Source organism: Hyla sarda, chromosome 12 (assembly GCF_029499605.1).
Source record: "Hyla sarda isolate aHylSar1 chromosome 12, aHylSar1.hap1, whole genome shotgun sequence".
Classification (NCBI taxonomy): Eukaryota; Metazoa; Chordata; class Amphibia; order Anura; family Hylidae; genus Hyla; species Hyla sarda.
The window spans coordinates 44,300,068-44,317,397 of record NC_079200.1 but is presented as its reverse complement, the minus strand read 5'-3'; the positions used below and the strand labels follow the sequence as shown (position 1 = coordinate 44,317,397).

The 17,330-nt window shown below is 43.6% G+C and overlaps 1 protein-coding gene across 4 annotated transcripts in view; it reads left to right on the top strand.

Moving 5' to 3' along the window:
• TLK2 (tousled like kinase 2) overlaps nucleotides 1-14,322 on the top strand; it is a 105,977-nt gene extending 91,655 nt beyond the window's left edge. For all 4 annotated transcript variants that reach the window (XM_056547866.1, XM_056547867.1, XM_056547865.1 and 1 more), the window contains 6 exons: nucleotides 2,453-2,542; nucleotides 12,133-12,302; nucleotides 12,575-12,713; nucleotides 13,201-13,312; nucleotides 13,461-13,568; nucleotides 13,673-14,322. In XM_056547866.1, the coding sequence (XP_056403841.1) occupies nucleotides 2,453-2,542; nucleotides 12,133-12,302; nucleotides 12,575-12,713; nucleotides 13,201-13,312; nucleotides 13,461-13,568; nucleotides 13,673-13,846 (793 nt within the window). In that variant the 3' untranslated portion in view covers nucleotides 13,847-14,322. The remainder of the gene's footprint in view (nucleotides 1-2,452; nucleotides 2,543-12,132; nucleotides 12,303-12,574; nucleotides 12,714-13,200; nucleotides 13,313-13,460; nucleotides 13,569-13,672) is intronic.
• Nucleotides 14,323-17,330: the final 3,008 nt, after the last annotated feature.

Sequence of the window (17,330 nt, the reverse complement as noted above, 5' to 3'; positions counted from 1 at the left end):
CACCATACACTGTTCGGATTAGAGCGAGAACCTCTCTCCAGTATATTTCCAACTGAGCACATTCCCAAATCATGTGCAACAAGTTTGCCTCCAGTGCGCCACACCTTGGGCATGTAAAGTCAAATCTCACCCCTATCTTGTGAAGGAAAGCTGGAGTTTTATAAACTCTATGTAAGAGAAAAAGCTGAGAAAGCCTATTAGATTCAGACAAAGATATACAAGGGGTAAGTTCCAGAACAGTAGACCACTCCATCTGTCAACTCACCAATATCTCTTTCCCACCTACCTCGAACAGTCAGGGGAAATTTTTCAAGATGAAAGCTTAACAATTCACTATACACCCAGGAAATTACCCCAGCCAAATCTCTTTTTAACACAACCGAGTCTAAGACATTATTAGAGTGAATCACCATGGAGTGCGATCTACCTTGCGTTTCATAAACATGTCAGAGTTGTAGATACCTATAAAATGCAGAGTGCGGCAAAGAAAACTCCTCCTGTAGGTCCCCAAAACACCTAACCAAGTAACCAAATGGTCCAGACTACACAATCCCTTCCTCTCCCAAAAAACGGGCGTCCGAAAAAGAAAAAAATAGCCAGGGTTATGCCACAACAGGGTAAATTTAGTGCATCCAGTAATGCCAAGCAGTTTGCGCGTGTGGCCCCAAAGCTTGCACAATAAGACAGTAGTGGGAGAAGAGTCAGGAGGTCTAGTCAGGGCTCCAATCTCCAGCAGATGTATAGGAACTCGCCCCCTATGTTTGGCTATAAATAGTCGCCAAGTAGGTCCCAGTGTGTCCAAACCCGCCCAACCCCTAATTTGATGTAATTGAAAAGCCATAAAATACAACCATGGATTAGGCAGAGCCAATCCACCTGAAGTCTTACCTCTCTGTAGTGTCTCCAGCCTAATCCTATCCGAACCCCTTTCCCACACTAGCCACTAGCTAAATAATCTCTGAATACGTATAAAGTATGACATCGGAATCCACACTGGGGAGTTTTGTAAAATATAAAGTAACTGCGGCATCAGTACCATCTTAGCCAGATTAGTTCTGCCGACCACTGAAGCCGGTAGTTTACACCAGTCGGTTACCTTCTGAGAGCTCTTGTCCAGAATAGGGATCAGGTTCCTAGGAATATAATCGTGCAGAGACGGAGTAATATATATTCCAAGATATTTGAAAGTAGTCACTACCTGTAACTGAGAGAGAGAGATCTGCGGGATATCCAGCAAAGGGTCCAGGGGCATTAATACAGATTTATCCCAGTTAATGAGCAAACCGGAGTGAGAGGCAAATTGAGAAATGATAGACCTAACCGGGGTCAACGATGAGGCAGGATCACCCAAAAATAGCAACATGTCATCCGCATTCAATGCTATCCGCTCCTCCATAGAGCCATACCTAAATCCACTCACATTTGATGACGTTCAGATGAGACAGGCTAGGGGCTCGATAGCCAATGCAAAGAGCAGTGGCGACAAGGGGCACCCCTGTCGCGTACCCCGCTGCAGTGGAAAGGAGTCAGACAAGTGACCATTGACTCTCAATTTAGCAACTGGACACCGATATAACAATGTAACATAAGACAGAAATCTTGGACCAAATCTCATCCTCTCCACGACCGTCCACAAATAATCCCATTCTACACTGTCAAACGCTTTGGCAGCGTCCAATGAGACCAGTGACCTAGCCCCATTCCCCTCCTGCATCATCTGTAGGTTAAGGTAGACTCTACGTATATTATCCACAGTAGACTTACCCGGCATGAAGCCCGTCTGATCCCCGTGTACTAGCGATAAAACCCCCCCAGCCAATCTGTTAGCAAGCACCCGAGCCAGCAGTTTCACATCGGTACATAAAAGAGATATAGGTCTATAAGACCCAGCATTCAATAGGTCCTTTCCAGGTTTAGGAAGGAGCACAACAATTGCCTCCATCATGGAGCTGGGCAAAGCACCCTCGTCCACCGCTGACTCGAATACACGCAACAGCTGAGGCAGAAGTACACCCTGGAAACGTTTGTATACCTCAATCGGCAGACCATCAGGGCCCGGGGATTTCTCATTAGCCGCATCTTTCAATGCGAGTTCCAGTTCCTCCAGAGAGATGGGCGACACTAACTTGTCCCTCTGTTCCGGAGAAAGTGAAGGCAGTCGTACCCGACTAACATAGTCCTCCAAGGCTGTCGCGGAGCAAGTAGTCTTGGACGAATATGCATCTTTATAAAAATCCACCATTACCCGCAAGATGTCATTATCTTCCGATAAATACGGTAGTTGAATATTGTCAGCATCAAAATGCTTAACTTTACAATTTATTGCTAATTGGGCATTTTGTCTCTTATTGGTGTCAATGGAGAAATATGCAGCATTTCCTTTTAACTAAATTGCTTAGTACAGTGTTTTTTATTTTTTATTTTGTTTTATATGTTAACTTTATCTCCACAGACATGCCTGCAGGGAATATCGCATTCACAAGGAGCTGGATCATCCCAGAATAGTCAAATTATATGACTATTTCTCTCTTGACACAGACTCGTAAGTAGCTGATCTCATTCCAATTTTTTATTTTTTATTTTTTTTGGGGAGTGTAAATTAACATCATCTTGTGACATGCCTATGCATTTTGTGGACATTACACTCTTCGTTTGATATTTAATTGTGAACAAATGTTTGCTTGCTTCCGCACACTTCTCTCCCTGGTCTGTGTCTGTGACAAACTGTTCCATAGGCTTACATAATGCGATGATCTCAGTCATGTGACACAGGAGAGAACACACTAAGCATGCATTTCATCCTGCTTTTTCTCCTGTTTGGTTTGTGTCAAAACATTCAGACCTGTACTTTTCATTTCTCATGTGACATCAGAAAGGTTTTTCATTGGTGACAGTGTCAATTAAAGCAAGTTTCCACACAATGTTTTAACAGCCATAATCTTGGGTACTTAACCCCTTAAGGACCACGGGTTTTTCCGTTTTTGCACTTTCGTTTTTTCCTCCTCACCTTTTAAAAATCATAACCCTTTCAATTTTGCACCTAAAAATCCATATGATGGCTTATGTTTTGCGCCACCAATTCTACTTTGCAGTGACATCAGTCATTTTACCCAAAAATCTACAGCGAAACGGAAAAAAAAAAATCATTGTGCGACGAAATTGAAGAAAAAACGCCATTTTGTAACTTTTGGGGGCTTCCGTTTCTACGCAGTACATTTTTCAGTAAAAATGACACCTTATCTTTATTCTGTAGGTCCATATGATTAAAATGATGCCCTACTTATATAGGTTGGATTTTGTTGTACTTCTGTAAAAAATCATAACTAAATGCAGAAAAATGTATATGTTTAAAATTGTCATCTTCTGACCCCTATAACTTTTTTATTTTTCCGTCATATGGGGCGGTATGAGGGTTATTTTTTTGCGCCGTGATCTGAAGTTTTTATCTGTACCATTTTTGTATTGATCGGACTTTTTGATCGCTTTTTATAAATTTTTTTCATGATGTAAAAAGCGACCAAAAATACGTTATTTTGGACTTTGGAATTTTTTTGTGCGTACGCCATTGATTGTGCGGTTTAACCCCTTAAGGACTCAGGGTTTTTCCGTTTTTGCACTTTCGTTTTTTTTCCTCCTTACCTTTTAAAAATCATAACCCTTTCAATTTTCCACCTAAAAATCCATATTTTGGCTTATTTTTTGCGTCGCCAATTCTACTTTGCAGTGACATTAGTCATTTTACCCAAAAATGCACGGCGAAACGGGAAAAAAAAATCATTGTGCGTCAAAATCGAAGAAAAAATGCCATTTTGGAACTTTTGGGGGCTTCCGTTTCTATGCAGTGCATATTTCGGTAAAAATTAAACCTTATCATTATTCTGTAGGTCCATACAGTTAAAATGATACCCTACTTATATAGGTTTGATTTTGTCGCACTTCTGGAAAAAATCATAACTACATGCAGGAAAATTTATACGTTTAAAAATGTCATCTTCTGACCCCTATAACTTTTTTATTTTTCCATGTACAGGGCGGTATGAGGACTCATTTTTTGCACCGTGAACTGAAGTTTTTATCGGTATGATTTTTGTTTTGATCGGACTTTTTGATCACTTTTTATTCATTTTTTTTATGGTATAAAAAGTGACCAAAAATGCGCTTTTTTTTACTTTGGAATTTTTTTGCGCGTACGCCATTGGTTTAATTAATGATATATTTTTATAGTTCGGACATTTACGCACGCGGCAATACCACATATGTTTATTTTTTTTACACTGTTTTATTTTTTTTTATGGGAAAAGGGGGGTGATTCAAACTTTTATTAGGGAAGGGGTTAAATGACCTTTATTAACACTTTTTTTTATACTTTTTTTTGCAGTGTTATAGGTCCCATAGGGACCTATAACACTGCACACACTGATCTTTTACACAGATCACAGGCGTGTATTAACACGCCTGTGATCAGTGTTATCGGTGCTTGACTGCTCCTGCCTAGATCTCAGGCACGGAGCAGTCATTCGCCGATCGGACACAGAGGAGGCAGGTAAGGGCCCTCCCGGTGTCCTGCCAGCTGTTCAGGACGCCGCGATTTCACCGCGGCGGTCCCGAACAGCCCGACTGAGCAGCCGGGTCACTTTCACTTTAGAAGCGGCGGTCAGCTTTGACCGCCGCTTCTAAAGGGTTTATACCGCACACCGCCGATCGACGATGTGTGGTATTAGCCGCGGGTCCCGGCCGTTGATGAGCGCCGGGACCAACGCGATATGATGTGGGATCGCGGCGTGATCCCGCTTCATATCGCGGGAGCCGTCGCAGGACATAAATATATGTCCTGCGTCGTTAAGGGGTTAATTAATGATATATTTTTATAGTTCGGACATTTACGCACGCGGAGTTACCACATATGTTTATATTTATTTTTATTTACATGGTGTTTTTTTTTTTTTTTTATGGGAAAAGGGGGGTGATTTGAACTTTTATTAAGGAAAGGGTTAAATCACATTTATTAACTTTTTTTTTTTTACACTTTTTTTTGCAGTGTTATAGCTCCAATAGGGACCTATAACACTGCACACACACTGATTGCCAGCACTGTTCACTGCAAAGCCATAGCTTTGCAATGGTCAGCGTTATTGGCGGTTGATTGCTCAAGCCTGAATCTCAGGCTTGGAGCAATCAATCGCCGAGGGGACACGCCGGAGGCAGGTAAGAGGACCTCCACTCGTGTCCCAGCTGATCGGGACACCGCATTTTCATTGCGCTAGTCCCGATAAGCCCCGCTGAGCAGCCGGGCAGCTTTCACTTTCGGTTTAGACGCGGCGTTCAACTTTTCACCGCGGGAGTCGGCCAAGGACGTAAATATACGTCCTTGGTCAATAAGGACCAAGCCCATTTCTTGGTCGCCTCATTGGGGGGACACAGAGACCATGGGTATTATGCTGCTGTCCACTAGGAGGCTAACTCTAGGCAAAAAAAAAAGTCTTCTCCTGAGGCACTGAGCTAATCAGTTTTAGCTTAGTGTCAGTAGGAGGCAGACACAGGTCTGGAGCTCTCTCCATTTTTTCTTTTATTATTTTCTAGCTAGGGCTGTATAGTTAGCAGCAATTTTTCACAACATTTTCAAAATCTGAATTTTTCACGGACCAGTTCAGTTTTGAAGTGGATTTGAAGGGCCTTTATATTAGAAATACCCTATAATAAAAGCTGCACCCCTCAAAGTAGTCAAAATGACATTTAGTAAGTGTTAACCCAGGTGTTTCACAGGAATAGCAGCAAAGTGAAGGAGAAAATTCAAAATCTGACTGACTGACAATGATCAGCAGGGGATCATTCTGATTGGTCCAGAACAGCTGCGATGACGTTTCTATCACCATGCCACCGGACATGGTGATAGAAAATGTATTGGACGTTTATGAATGTTCATTTGCATAAGTCACAGGAAAAATAGACTTTCATAAACGTACATTTGCGGTTAAGGACCAGGCCAATTTTATTTTGAGTTTTTGTTTTTTTTCCTACTCATAAAAATCATAACTTTTATATTTTTATCCACAGACGAGTTTGAGGGCTTGTTTTTTGTGTGACCAGTTGTCCTTAGTAATAACATCACAAATTTTACCATAAAATGTATGGCGCAACCAAAAATATACTATGTGTCGGGAAATTGAAAAGAAAACTGCAAATTTTGGAAGGTTTTGTTTTCATGCCGTACAATTTACGGTAAAAATTACAGGTTTTCTTTATTCTATGGGTCAATATGATTAAAATGATACCTATGATTACAATACTTTTCTATTGTACCGGTTTACAAAAAATCGCAAACTTTTCAACCAAATTAGTACATGTAAAATCCCTCTATTTTGATGACCTATAACTTTTTCAGCGGCCGCATTTTTGTGCCATGATCTGTACTTTTTTTTTTTTTTTTTTTTTTTTTTTATTGATACCACATTTGTGTATATAAAATCTTTAATAATAATAATAATTATTATTATTATTTTTTTTGGGAGTAAAATGTGACCAAACAGAATTTTTTTTTTTTTTAAACGTTCACGGCGTTCACAGTGCGGGAACATTAACATATTTTAATAGTTTGGACATTTACGCACGCGGCGATACCAAATATGTTTATTTCTTGTTCAGCTCCATTGGGGGACACAGGAACCGTGGGTACATCTTGCTGACACTAGGCATAATAAAAAAGAAGTCTGCTCCTCCCAGCAGGATATACCCCACCTACTGACTCAGAGACACTCAATTTTAGCTTAGTGTCCTAGGAGGCAGGCACAGGTCTGGTTTTCTCAAGACCTGGTCTATTTTATTATTTTATAGCGTTAGAGTTTAGGTTTTCTCTCCTTTTTCTTTATTTTTCTAGGTAGGGGCGACAGGAGCATGGCGCTCTCACAGACGTCCCAGGGTCATTTATTCTGATTCTTCTCCTGAGCACAGGTCTTCCCACCGCGTGCGCTCCAGGTCGCCCCCTCCTAGGCAGCACCCTCGGTTGCGTGGTAACTCTCCCAGGGGCCCTTCCAGATCCGTATCTCCAGTTTGTGGCTCTAACTTCGGCTTGGCCACAGCCCCCAGGGTCTTTACCAAGGTCCTGGCGGCTGTCATTGCCCTACTCCGCTCCCGAGGGGTGTCGGTCCTCCCCTATCTGGACGACCTACTGATCAAGGCTCCGTCCCTGGTCCAAAATGTGGAGAGTCTCCACGTCACCCTGCAGACTCTGTCCAGTTTCGGGTGGCTGATCAATGTGGAGAAATCCAACCTTTCTCCCTCCCAGTTCGACACCGGGAAGGTCCGGGTTTTCCTTCCTCCAAACAAGCGGAGTGCTCTCCTGAAGGGTGTCAGTCTCTTGAGGCGCCCACACCCAGTGCCCATTCGCTTCTGCATGACAGTGCTGGGCAGAATGGTGGCAGCCATAGCGGCGGTTCCATTCGCACAATTTCGTTGCCACCCGATCCAGTGGGCCATTCTGTCTCTCTGGGACGGATCTCCCCTGTCCTTGGATCGTCGCGTCAGTCTACCCGACTCGGCTCGCCAGTCGCTTCTTTGGTGGCTCCGCTCTCCTCCTGAGCGGTCGATCATTCCTTCTGTTGAACTGGCTGGTCTTCTGGGGTGTTCTTCTGGACCGGACGGTCCAGGGCCTTGGTCCCATCGGAAGCCTGTCTTCCTATCAATGTCTTAGAGATCCGGGCCATCTTCCTTTGTCTCCAGCACTGGGAGTCACTTCTCCGGGGCCACCTGGTCCGCATTCAGACGGACAACGCCACGGCCGTGGCGTATGTCAACCGTCAAGGGGGCACTTGCAGCCGCGCTGCCATGGCCGAGGTGTCCAAGATCTTGATATGGGCGGAGCGCCTGGTTCCCTCCATATCAGCGATCCACATTCCAGGGGTGGAGAACTGGGAAGCGAACTTTCTAAGTCGATTCTAAGGGATTCCGAACGTGGACCTCTTTGCGTCCCACCTAAACCGAAAGGATCTGGCCTTCGTGAAAAAGTCTCGGGATCCTCTGGAGCTGACCGTGGACGCTCTCGTCATTCTCGGTTCACCCTTCCTTATCTGTTTCTGCCTCTTCCTCTTCTGCCCGTGTGCTGAGAACTCAAGGCGGAAGGCGTCTCAGCCATTCTGGTGGCTCTGGATTGGCCTCGCCGCTCTTGGTACGCCGACGTGGTTCGACTCGTGGCGGATGTTCCTTTTCGGCTACCGGATCATCTCGATCTTCTTTCCCAGGGCCCACTATGCCACCCCAATTCTACGCTACGTTTGACGGCGTGGCTGTTGAAACCACGACTTTGAGGGCCCGTGGTTTTTCCTCCGGGGTTATTCGCACCATGCTCAGGGCGCGTAAGCAATCCTCGGCTAGGATTTACCACAGGGCTTGGCGAGCCTATTTTCGGTGGTGTGAGGCCCACTCTCTTTCTCCAATTCGTTCTTCCCTACCGAATCTCCTGGCGTTTTTACAGTCGGGCCTTGAAACGCATTTGACACTTAGTTCCCTCAAGGTTCAAGTGTCAGCACTGTCTATCCTTTTTCAGCGGTCTCTAGCTTTTAACTCTTCTGTTCGCACCTTTCTGCTAGGGGTAGCTCATCCTCCTTACAGGTCTCCTACTCCCTCTTGGGACTTGAACTTAGTCCTGCAACCACAAAAAAGAAGAGACAGGTGTATGGAGGGTAATATCGCACTTTTAACATTCTATTTTGGTGTATGGGAAGAATGGGTTTTTTGGACCATCTGATGATGGTCTAGAAGTATTTAAATTGAACTTAGTCCTGGGCACTTTGCAGTCAGCTCTGTTCGAGCCTATCCGGGATATTTCCCTTCATTTCCTTTCTTGGAAGGTGGCCTTCCTGGTTGCAGTGACCTCCATTCGTCAGGTGTAGGAATTAGTGGCTCTCTCTTGTCAGCCTCCCTTCCAGGTACTTCATCAGGACAAGGTTGTGCTCCGGCCAGTACCTTCTTTTCAGCCAAAGGAGGTTTCTTTCTTTCATCTGAATGAGGATATCGTTCTTTATTTATTTATATAGCGCCTACAGATTCCGCAGCGCTTTCAATTATGGGGTACAAACAAAGACAAGTATCAGACATAAAATTACACAATAACTATTCAAACAAGAGGTGTGGGGATATATTGAGGATATGTTGAGGCCAATTAGAGACTGTTGTAGGCCTGTCTGAAGAGATGTCTTTTTAGGCCACGTTTGAAACTATGGACGTTGTTGTTGTTGAGTCTGAGGGATTGAGGGATAGCATTCCAGAGAACCGGTGCAGCACGAGTTAAGTCTTGGAGACTGGAGTGAGAAGTTCGGATTATAGAAGATGTTAGTGTGAGATCATTAGCAGATCGGAGAGAACGTGTAGGATGGTAGACGGAGATGAGAGAGGAGATGTAGGGAGGTGCAGCATTGTGGAGAGCTTTGTGTGGGAGATTGAGGAATTTGTACTTTATTCTGGACTGAATTGGTAACCAGTGTAGTGACTGGCACAGGGAGGAGGCGTCAGTGTAGCGGCTGGAGAGGAAGATGAGTCTGGCTGCGGCATCAAGGATGGACTGGAGAGGAGAGAGTTTGGAGAATGGAAGGCCTATTAGTAAAGAGTTACAGTAGTCGAGGCGGGAGTGAATCAAAGCAATAATGAGAGTTTTAGCAGTTTCAGTAGTGAGAAATGGGCGGATTCTTGAAATGTTTTTGAGATTCAGGTGATAAGAACGTGAAAGAGACTGAATATGGGGAGTGAAAGACAGATCAGAGTCAAGTAACTCCAAGACAGCGAGCCTGCTGCCCTGGAGTTATGGGTAGTACCACATACTGAGACGGAAATGTCAGGGTTAGGTACAGTATCAGTTGATGGAGAAAAGACAAGAAGTTCTGTTTTAGAAAGATTTAGTTTCAGATATAAAGAGGACATGACATGATGTCTGAGATAGCAGAGACAGTCACAGGTATTCTGTAGGAGTGCAGGGGTGATGTTGGCGGAGGAGGTATAGAGTTGGGTGTCATCAGCGTAGAGGCGGTACTAAAAACCTAATCTACTGATTGTTTTTCCAATGGGGGATGTGTTGAGTGAAGAGTAGAGGACCCAGGACCAATCCCTGGGGAACCCCAACAGCAAGGGGAAGAGGAGAAGAAGTAGAGCCTGAAAACGAGACGCTAAAGAAGTGGCCAGAGAGATAGGAGGTAAACCAGGCGAGAGCAGAGTCCTTGAGAGCGGTGGAGCGGAGACTACTGAGGAGGAGTTGGTGATCCACAGTGTCAAAAGCCGCAGACAGGTCCAAGAGAATCAGTAAAGATAAATTGCCATTTGATTTGGCCGTCAGAAGATCGTTAGTGACTTTGGTTAGGGCCGTTTCTGTGGAGTGAAGGGAGCGGAAACCAGACTGTAAGGGGTCAAGGAGAGAGTTCTCGGAGAGATAGCGGATAAGGCGGCAGTAGACCAAGCGTTCCAGGAGTTTGGAGATAAAAGGGAGATTTGAGACGAGGAGTTCTTCCCTCCTTCTGTCTGGCTCCATCTCATCCTAACTTGGATGTGGTCAGGGCTTTGCGGGTTTACCTTTCGGCCACCTCTTCCTTCCAACGATCTGATTCGCTGTTGGTTCTGCCGGAGGGCCGACGCAAAGGTTTTCTAAGTCCACCATCTCCAGGTGGATCCGGTCTACCATTTCTGAGGCGTATCGTTCTAAGGGGAAGGGTCCACCCTTCCGGGTTACGGCTCACGCCACTCGCTCTGTGGGGGCCTCTTGGGCTGTCTTCAACAGAGCTTCTGCTCTCCAGGTGTGTAAGGCGGCCACTTGGTAAAATTTGGTGAACGTGTGCACCGAAGACCAAGTGCACACTTCTTCATCTGCCAACGCCAGTTTGGGGCGTAAGGTTTTGCAGGCAGCGGTGGCTTTGCCGTCCGCTTAATTCCGGATTGATTGTTTTTCCAGCCCCGGGGACTGCTTTGGCATGTCCCACGGTTCCTGTGTCCCCCAATGGAGCTGAACAAGAAAAGGAGATTTTTTACACTTACCGTAAAATCTTTTTCACGGAAGATCCATTGGGGGACACATTTCACACCCCCATTGGGTTTTAGTTTGTGATCTGAGGGTCAGTTGCCTGTCAGTCTGTTTGGTTCTCCTGTTTGTCTGGGCTTCCTGCTGACTCTGTATTTTTTTCGGTTCCTCCTATTGCTTTGGGACTAAAACTGAGCGTCTCTGAGTCAGTAGGTGGGGTATATCCTGCTGGGAGGAGCCGACTTTTTTTTTTGTTATGCCTAGTGTCAGCAAGATATACCCATGGTTCCTCTGTCCCCCAATGGATCTTCCAAGAAAAAGATTTTACTGTAAGTGTAAAAAAAAATCTCCTTTAAAAAAAAAATAAAAAAATTTGGGGGGGTAAAATGAGAAAAGGGGACAATTTACATTTTATTGGGGTAGGGGAATTTTCAAAAAAAAAAGTCTCCCCGTAGGGGACTAATTATAGCAATCACACAGGGCATGGCACTGATCAGTATTATTGCCTTTCTTCTGCTGTGCTGGAAGGCAGATCAGTGCAGAAGACACCAGGAAGGTGGGGGAGGCAGGTGAGTGGACATCCATCCGCCATGTTAGCTGGTCTGATCCCTGCGGCCATGCCATCAGTTCAGCCAAAATTGTAGCCGCACTGCAGCAGATGCCGTGATATGTAGTGATCACTCCATCTGAGGGGTTAATGTTGGACATCCGCATGATCGCGTATGTCGGCCATTACCGGCAGGTCCCTGGCTGCCATCAGCAGCCAGGACCTGCCGTGCATGACCCGAGCATCGCTCCGAAGCTCGCGGTCATGTATAGGATGTAAATATATGTCCTGGTGTGCGAAGGGTTTAAGCTATTAAAATATTAATACTTTAGTCACTTGCTGTGCTGATCTATGCCAGATGCCCATATCAGCACGTTAGAGCCAACAATCGCATTGTCCCCAGTTTCAGTAGAGGCAGTGGCCTAGCTGCTCTTTCTATTCCCTATCTAGTGCTTGTTGAGCACTATGTAGGCTGGAAAAGAAAAGTCAAGCAGTTACAAAACTGCTTCTGTCTTCTCCTCAAGGTAATCGATTTCATTCTGCTAAATTTATAAAAATAGTTCCTTCTTAAATAACCTTGATATTTTTTCAGGTTCTGCACAGTGTTAGAGTACTGCGAGGGTAACGACCTTGACTTCTACTTGAAGCAACACAAGCTTATGTCAGAAAAGGAGGCTCGTTCCATCATAATGCAGATTGTAAATGCCCTCAAGTACTTGAATGAGATAAAACCACCAATCATTCACTATGACCTGAAGCCAGGCAAGTAGTATTCTTTGTTCAGTATTTAGGTGTTTGTCATAAAATCTTACATCATTCTATTATTTAGTACATTCTGACCTTACATTTTGGTATGATCTGGTCAGAAGGCTTTTGTTAATTTTAATGACATTACTAGTAAGCTTCATGTGTTTTTTTTCCTCCTTTGGTTGACTATTCTTATCTAAAATAGTGCATCCTTATGGAATTCCAATGCAAACCAGCAGAAACTGTAGCAATTGGTATGTTCTAAAATGTATTGTTTTCATTTTTAGGTAACATTCTTTTGGTTAATGGTACCGCCTGCGGAGAGATAAAAATCACAGATTTTGGACTCTCTAAAATAATGGATGATGATAGCTATAACTCTGTAGATGGCATGGAGCTCACATCCCAAGGAGCTGGTACATACTGGTAAGTATCACTGAATATGGCTTGTGAACCAGGAGTTATGCTGTCAGTGTGATGCATCCCAACCATGCAGCTTGTCTCTTCCCTCTGCTTCCGAGATGTCGGAGCAGGACCTGCTCGCTCTGAATGAGAAGAGACACTGCTGCGGCAAGTGATATGTGGGTAGGTCCTTCTTTGATATCTTGGAAGCTGAAAGAGATGCGCAGCGGTGGACTGGAGAATGGAATCGCGCAGTCTAGTGCCATCTTTGAGCAGCCCCCCATACCTCTGTTTACTTCTCCTGATGACTCTGAGGACCTTTCAATCATGTGTTTATAACATTAAGAAAAGCACCTTATTAGGGTAATTAAGCAGAGACACTGGAGTGGCAGTGCTTCACAGGGTGAGGCGAGTACAGTGTACTTTATCTTACATACCTAGTGGCAAGTAGTTTAAGTCAGAATCCCCCAGTTTCAGTATTGTGCACCGATTTTTATTTTTTCTCCTCCAGGTATCTTCCTCCAGAGTGCTTTGTGGTTGGAAAAGAACCCCCCAAAATCTCTAACAAAGTGGATGTGTGGTCTGTAGGTGTAATATTCTACCAGTGTCTGTATGGGCGAAAGGTAATTTTGGTCTTAAATGGGTTAACTGCTGTAAATAACTTAATTTATTTGTAGACATTGCATGATGTATAACACAAACATGATAAAACAACCAATAAAATATCCTGTTACCTGGCTAATTGACCTTTCTAAAATTGTTTTCCAATAGCCATTTGGTCACAACCAGTCTCAGCAAGACATATTACAAGAGAACACCATCCTGAAAGCCACAGAGGTGCAATTTCCTCCAAAACCAGTTGTCACCCCAGAAGCCAAGGTAACTAACCTGTGTAACTACCTTTGCTGAGTGTGTAAAATTGATACAAAATTTTCTTCAAAAAGAAAAAAAAAGCTTTACTCCACTTTTTTTGTCCATTACAGGCTTTTATCCGTCGTTGCCTTGCCTATAGGAAGGAAGATCGAATAGATGTCCACCAGCTGGCATCTGACCCCTATCTACTGCCACACATCCGTAAGTCAGTCTCCACCAGTAGCCCAGCCACTGCTGCAATAGCTTCAACATCTGGTTCTTCAAACAACAGCTTGTCAAACTGAGACTGCAAGACTGGAACACGAGACGTTGCACCTTGCCCTATTACAGTGGCAAAGCTGGCAGAGCAGTTAGTTATTTGGCTACTCTGGAATACTTCTCTTCCTTTAGATGGAGAGTAGTGAGTTCTCCATGGAACTTTTTATTTTCCAGCTTAGTAGAGCCACAAATCTCTGAATCTGATGCATTCTTGGTAAGAATTGACACTCGTGCTGGGAGAGAGCCTGAATCCTTTTGGCAAGGACCTCTTACAAATAACAAGGCTGTAGACATGGACATAAACCCTTTCCCACCCCACTCCATGGACTTCTGGACCCTTTATACAGCCGAAAACCGTTGCATACACGGAATTGACTTTTTACTGATTACGTTTTCAGAAGCGGGAACTTAGTAGACTGTACTTGCCCTTTGTTGATATTTAAACCTGTTTTGTTTTCCCTTTCATCCATTTTATTAAACACGTAAGAAAAATAGCCAGAAAGGGTAAACTATATCCTATGGCTTTCTTTCCTCCTTATCAATAAAAAAATCGGAGGGCCTGTTCCCAGGAGTTACGATTTTAACCTCTCCATTGAAGTGGACCCACCACTTGCACATGCCTAGACATCCATTTTGTCAACAAAACATTTACAGTCAAGCCACTAGGAAACTTGGATATATCACTTATTCCACTCATTTTCATCATAGTAAATTGAGGGGCCTACTGGTAAAGCATTCTACGCATTGGATGCTTTCAGTATGTGCAGGTGTTGAGCCCTCTCTAAAGGGTTAATCTGGCAGATTTAGTTTTTATTAAAGTGAAATCCATATTACTAGGGACAATATATAATCGGTCTTTCCTATCGTAATTTTTTTTTTTTTTTAAAGGTATCAAATTAAATCGGTTACCTTTTTGGGATGTTGAGAAGGTTGGTACAGTGGGTTTCTTTCTTAGGTCTGGGGAGATACAGAGTCAGCATCTAGTGGTGGTCAGGTCAGACTCTTCTGTATTTACTAGGGGTAAGCAGCCCTTTTAGCATATTTATTTATTTTTTCTCCTGGCGATAAAGTACTTTCCTAACTCTCTGGGTTAGTGTTCTAACAGCAGAAGCACAGATGGGTTGCTCATCCCTCTATCACAGCACCTTTTATAAATCATTTAAAAAAATGTTCACGTAAAATTGTGTTATGATGCCTCTGCATTGATCCTTCAATTTTTTTTTCTTTAATATTTCACATTATGCTGGCGTGTAATATGCCTGTTTACACCTTTTCGTAGAATGCTGTTTTTGGCATATACACTTGGAGTGACTGAGGTTTAAAGCAGAATGTGACTTTTGTATTTAAGTCATCGTTGACAATTCTCTTAGAAGCCAAATTATTATAGATGCCTTAGTAACAACTACTATCATGTGTTTGTATTGAAAGTTAAGAAATGTGACTGATGTGCAGAGGGCCACAGCAGTCAACACCAGTGGCAGTAGTGCACAAAAATGTAGATCTTATGAGAGATTACACAATTGGCTTTTTTTTATTTCTTTTATTTTTTTCTTGTATCTTCAGGACTCCTTTAGCCTGCTGGTTCTTTAACCAACTGTCTGGATCAGAGTGTAGAACATCTGCTGCTTAGTTCATCTAATAAGCCATGATAATGATGTGTAGCAATTCAGGCCAATGTGTTTCCTCTGTTCTTACTGCTTTCTGCTTGCAGACCTATGGCTTCCCCAAACCACAGTGGGGTTAGTTTTCTATGCAGCATGAACGCTTAGGGGGGAGTTCAGGCATGGTGGATTTTGAAGCAATTCTGTGGCTAAATGCATGCAGTACATTTTAGCCTGTGCATTGAAAAGTGTAGACTACACAACAAATCTGCAACATTTAAGCATGCTGCAGGTTTTAAAATCCACAGCCTATCCTTAAAACAATGGTGTCAAACTGGGGCCCTCCAGATGTTGCAAAACTTCAACTCCCTGCATGCCCAGACAGCCGTTGGCTGTCTGGGCATGCAGGGAGTTGAAGTTTTGCAACATCTGGAGGACCACAATTTGAGACCACTGCCTTAAAGGGGTACTCCGGCGCGAAGACATCTTATCCCCTATACAAAGGATAGGGGATAGGATTCCTGATCGCGGGGGTTCCGCCACTGGGGACCCCCGTGATCATGCACGCAGCACCACGAACACGCTCCGGGGACTGATTCTAACTGGTTGCTGCTTGCAAGATCACGCGGGACCCCCGCGATCAGGCATCTTATCCCCTATCCTTTGGATAGGGGATAAGATGTCTTAGTGCCGGAGTACCCCTTTAAGGCAGTGGTCTCAAATTGTGGTCCTCCAGATGTTGCAAAACTTCAACTCCCTGCAGGCCCGGAAACCCAACGGCTGTCTGGGCATGCAGGGAGTTGAAGTTTTGCAACATCTGGAGGGCCCCAGTTTGTCTTGGCGCCGGAGTACCCCTTTAAAGGGAACGTGTCATCACTTTCATACTTTCTGAACCATGAGTCATTGGGGCGGTACCGACCCTGCTGGTCTTGATTGATAGATCTCACCCTATACTTTAACAAGAAGAGATATATATCAATCAAGTCTATTCGGGGAGGGAGAAGCTGCAGCATGAAAGTGATAACAGGTCTTCCCTTAAAGTCAATTAGGGAAAGATCTGCATTAGTATGAGGTTGTCAAAAACCCATTTACATGTGTTGTACTATACTATGGTGCAGGTTCTGGGACGGAACATTCACTAAAAACGTGCAACAAATCTGCAACTTTTGAATGTTGCTCTACACTATTGCTCTTCCATTTTTTGCGTCTATTTTAGTAAAACAGAAATGCTTCATTCTAAAATTCTGGATTTTGCAGCGGTTTTCACCTATCTGCGATCATTTCCCATGGCATTCAACAGGGCATGCAGAATTTGTAATCTGCAATATGCCATCAAACCCACAGTGTGAATTACCCATGCATGATACTGAGCTTTAGTTACAAACTTGCAACTAATCCTTTTATGTGTGACCATGGCCTAATGCTAATGTTTTCTATGGTAAAGCCACCACTGTGTTCATTTCAACAATCACCAGGACAAAATTGAATATGTTGTTGATTGTTTTTATTTTTTATTTTTTTTTATCATTTACTTCATGAGTTCTAAAAAATAAAAATTCACTGAGGTCCCACAAGAAGCCTTTGATGGCCACCTTTACACATCAAGCTTTCACTTATGTCCAGGAGGCAGTTTTGTTTTTATTGCTGTACGATAATATAAAACTGCTTCTTGGATTTAAGCGTTTTGGCTATAAAAAAATAAAACCAAAACCGCTGTAAAGGAAAACAGAAACTTGACTTGATATAAACCAATAAATGAGTGGCTTTGGTGCCAGTGCAAGACAATAAGGGAGTGCCTTCTCAAACTAGAAAACTTCATTTAAATTTAGTATTTTGCAATGCTTCATGGTAATACTACTTCCTGAGCGGTCGTGGTGGTTTCCGTTGTTGCTTTTTTTAAATCTTAAAA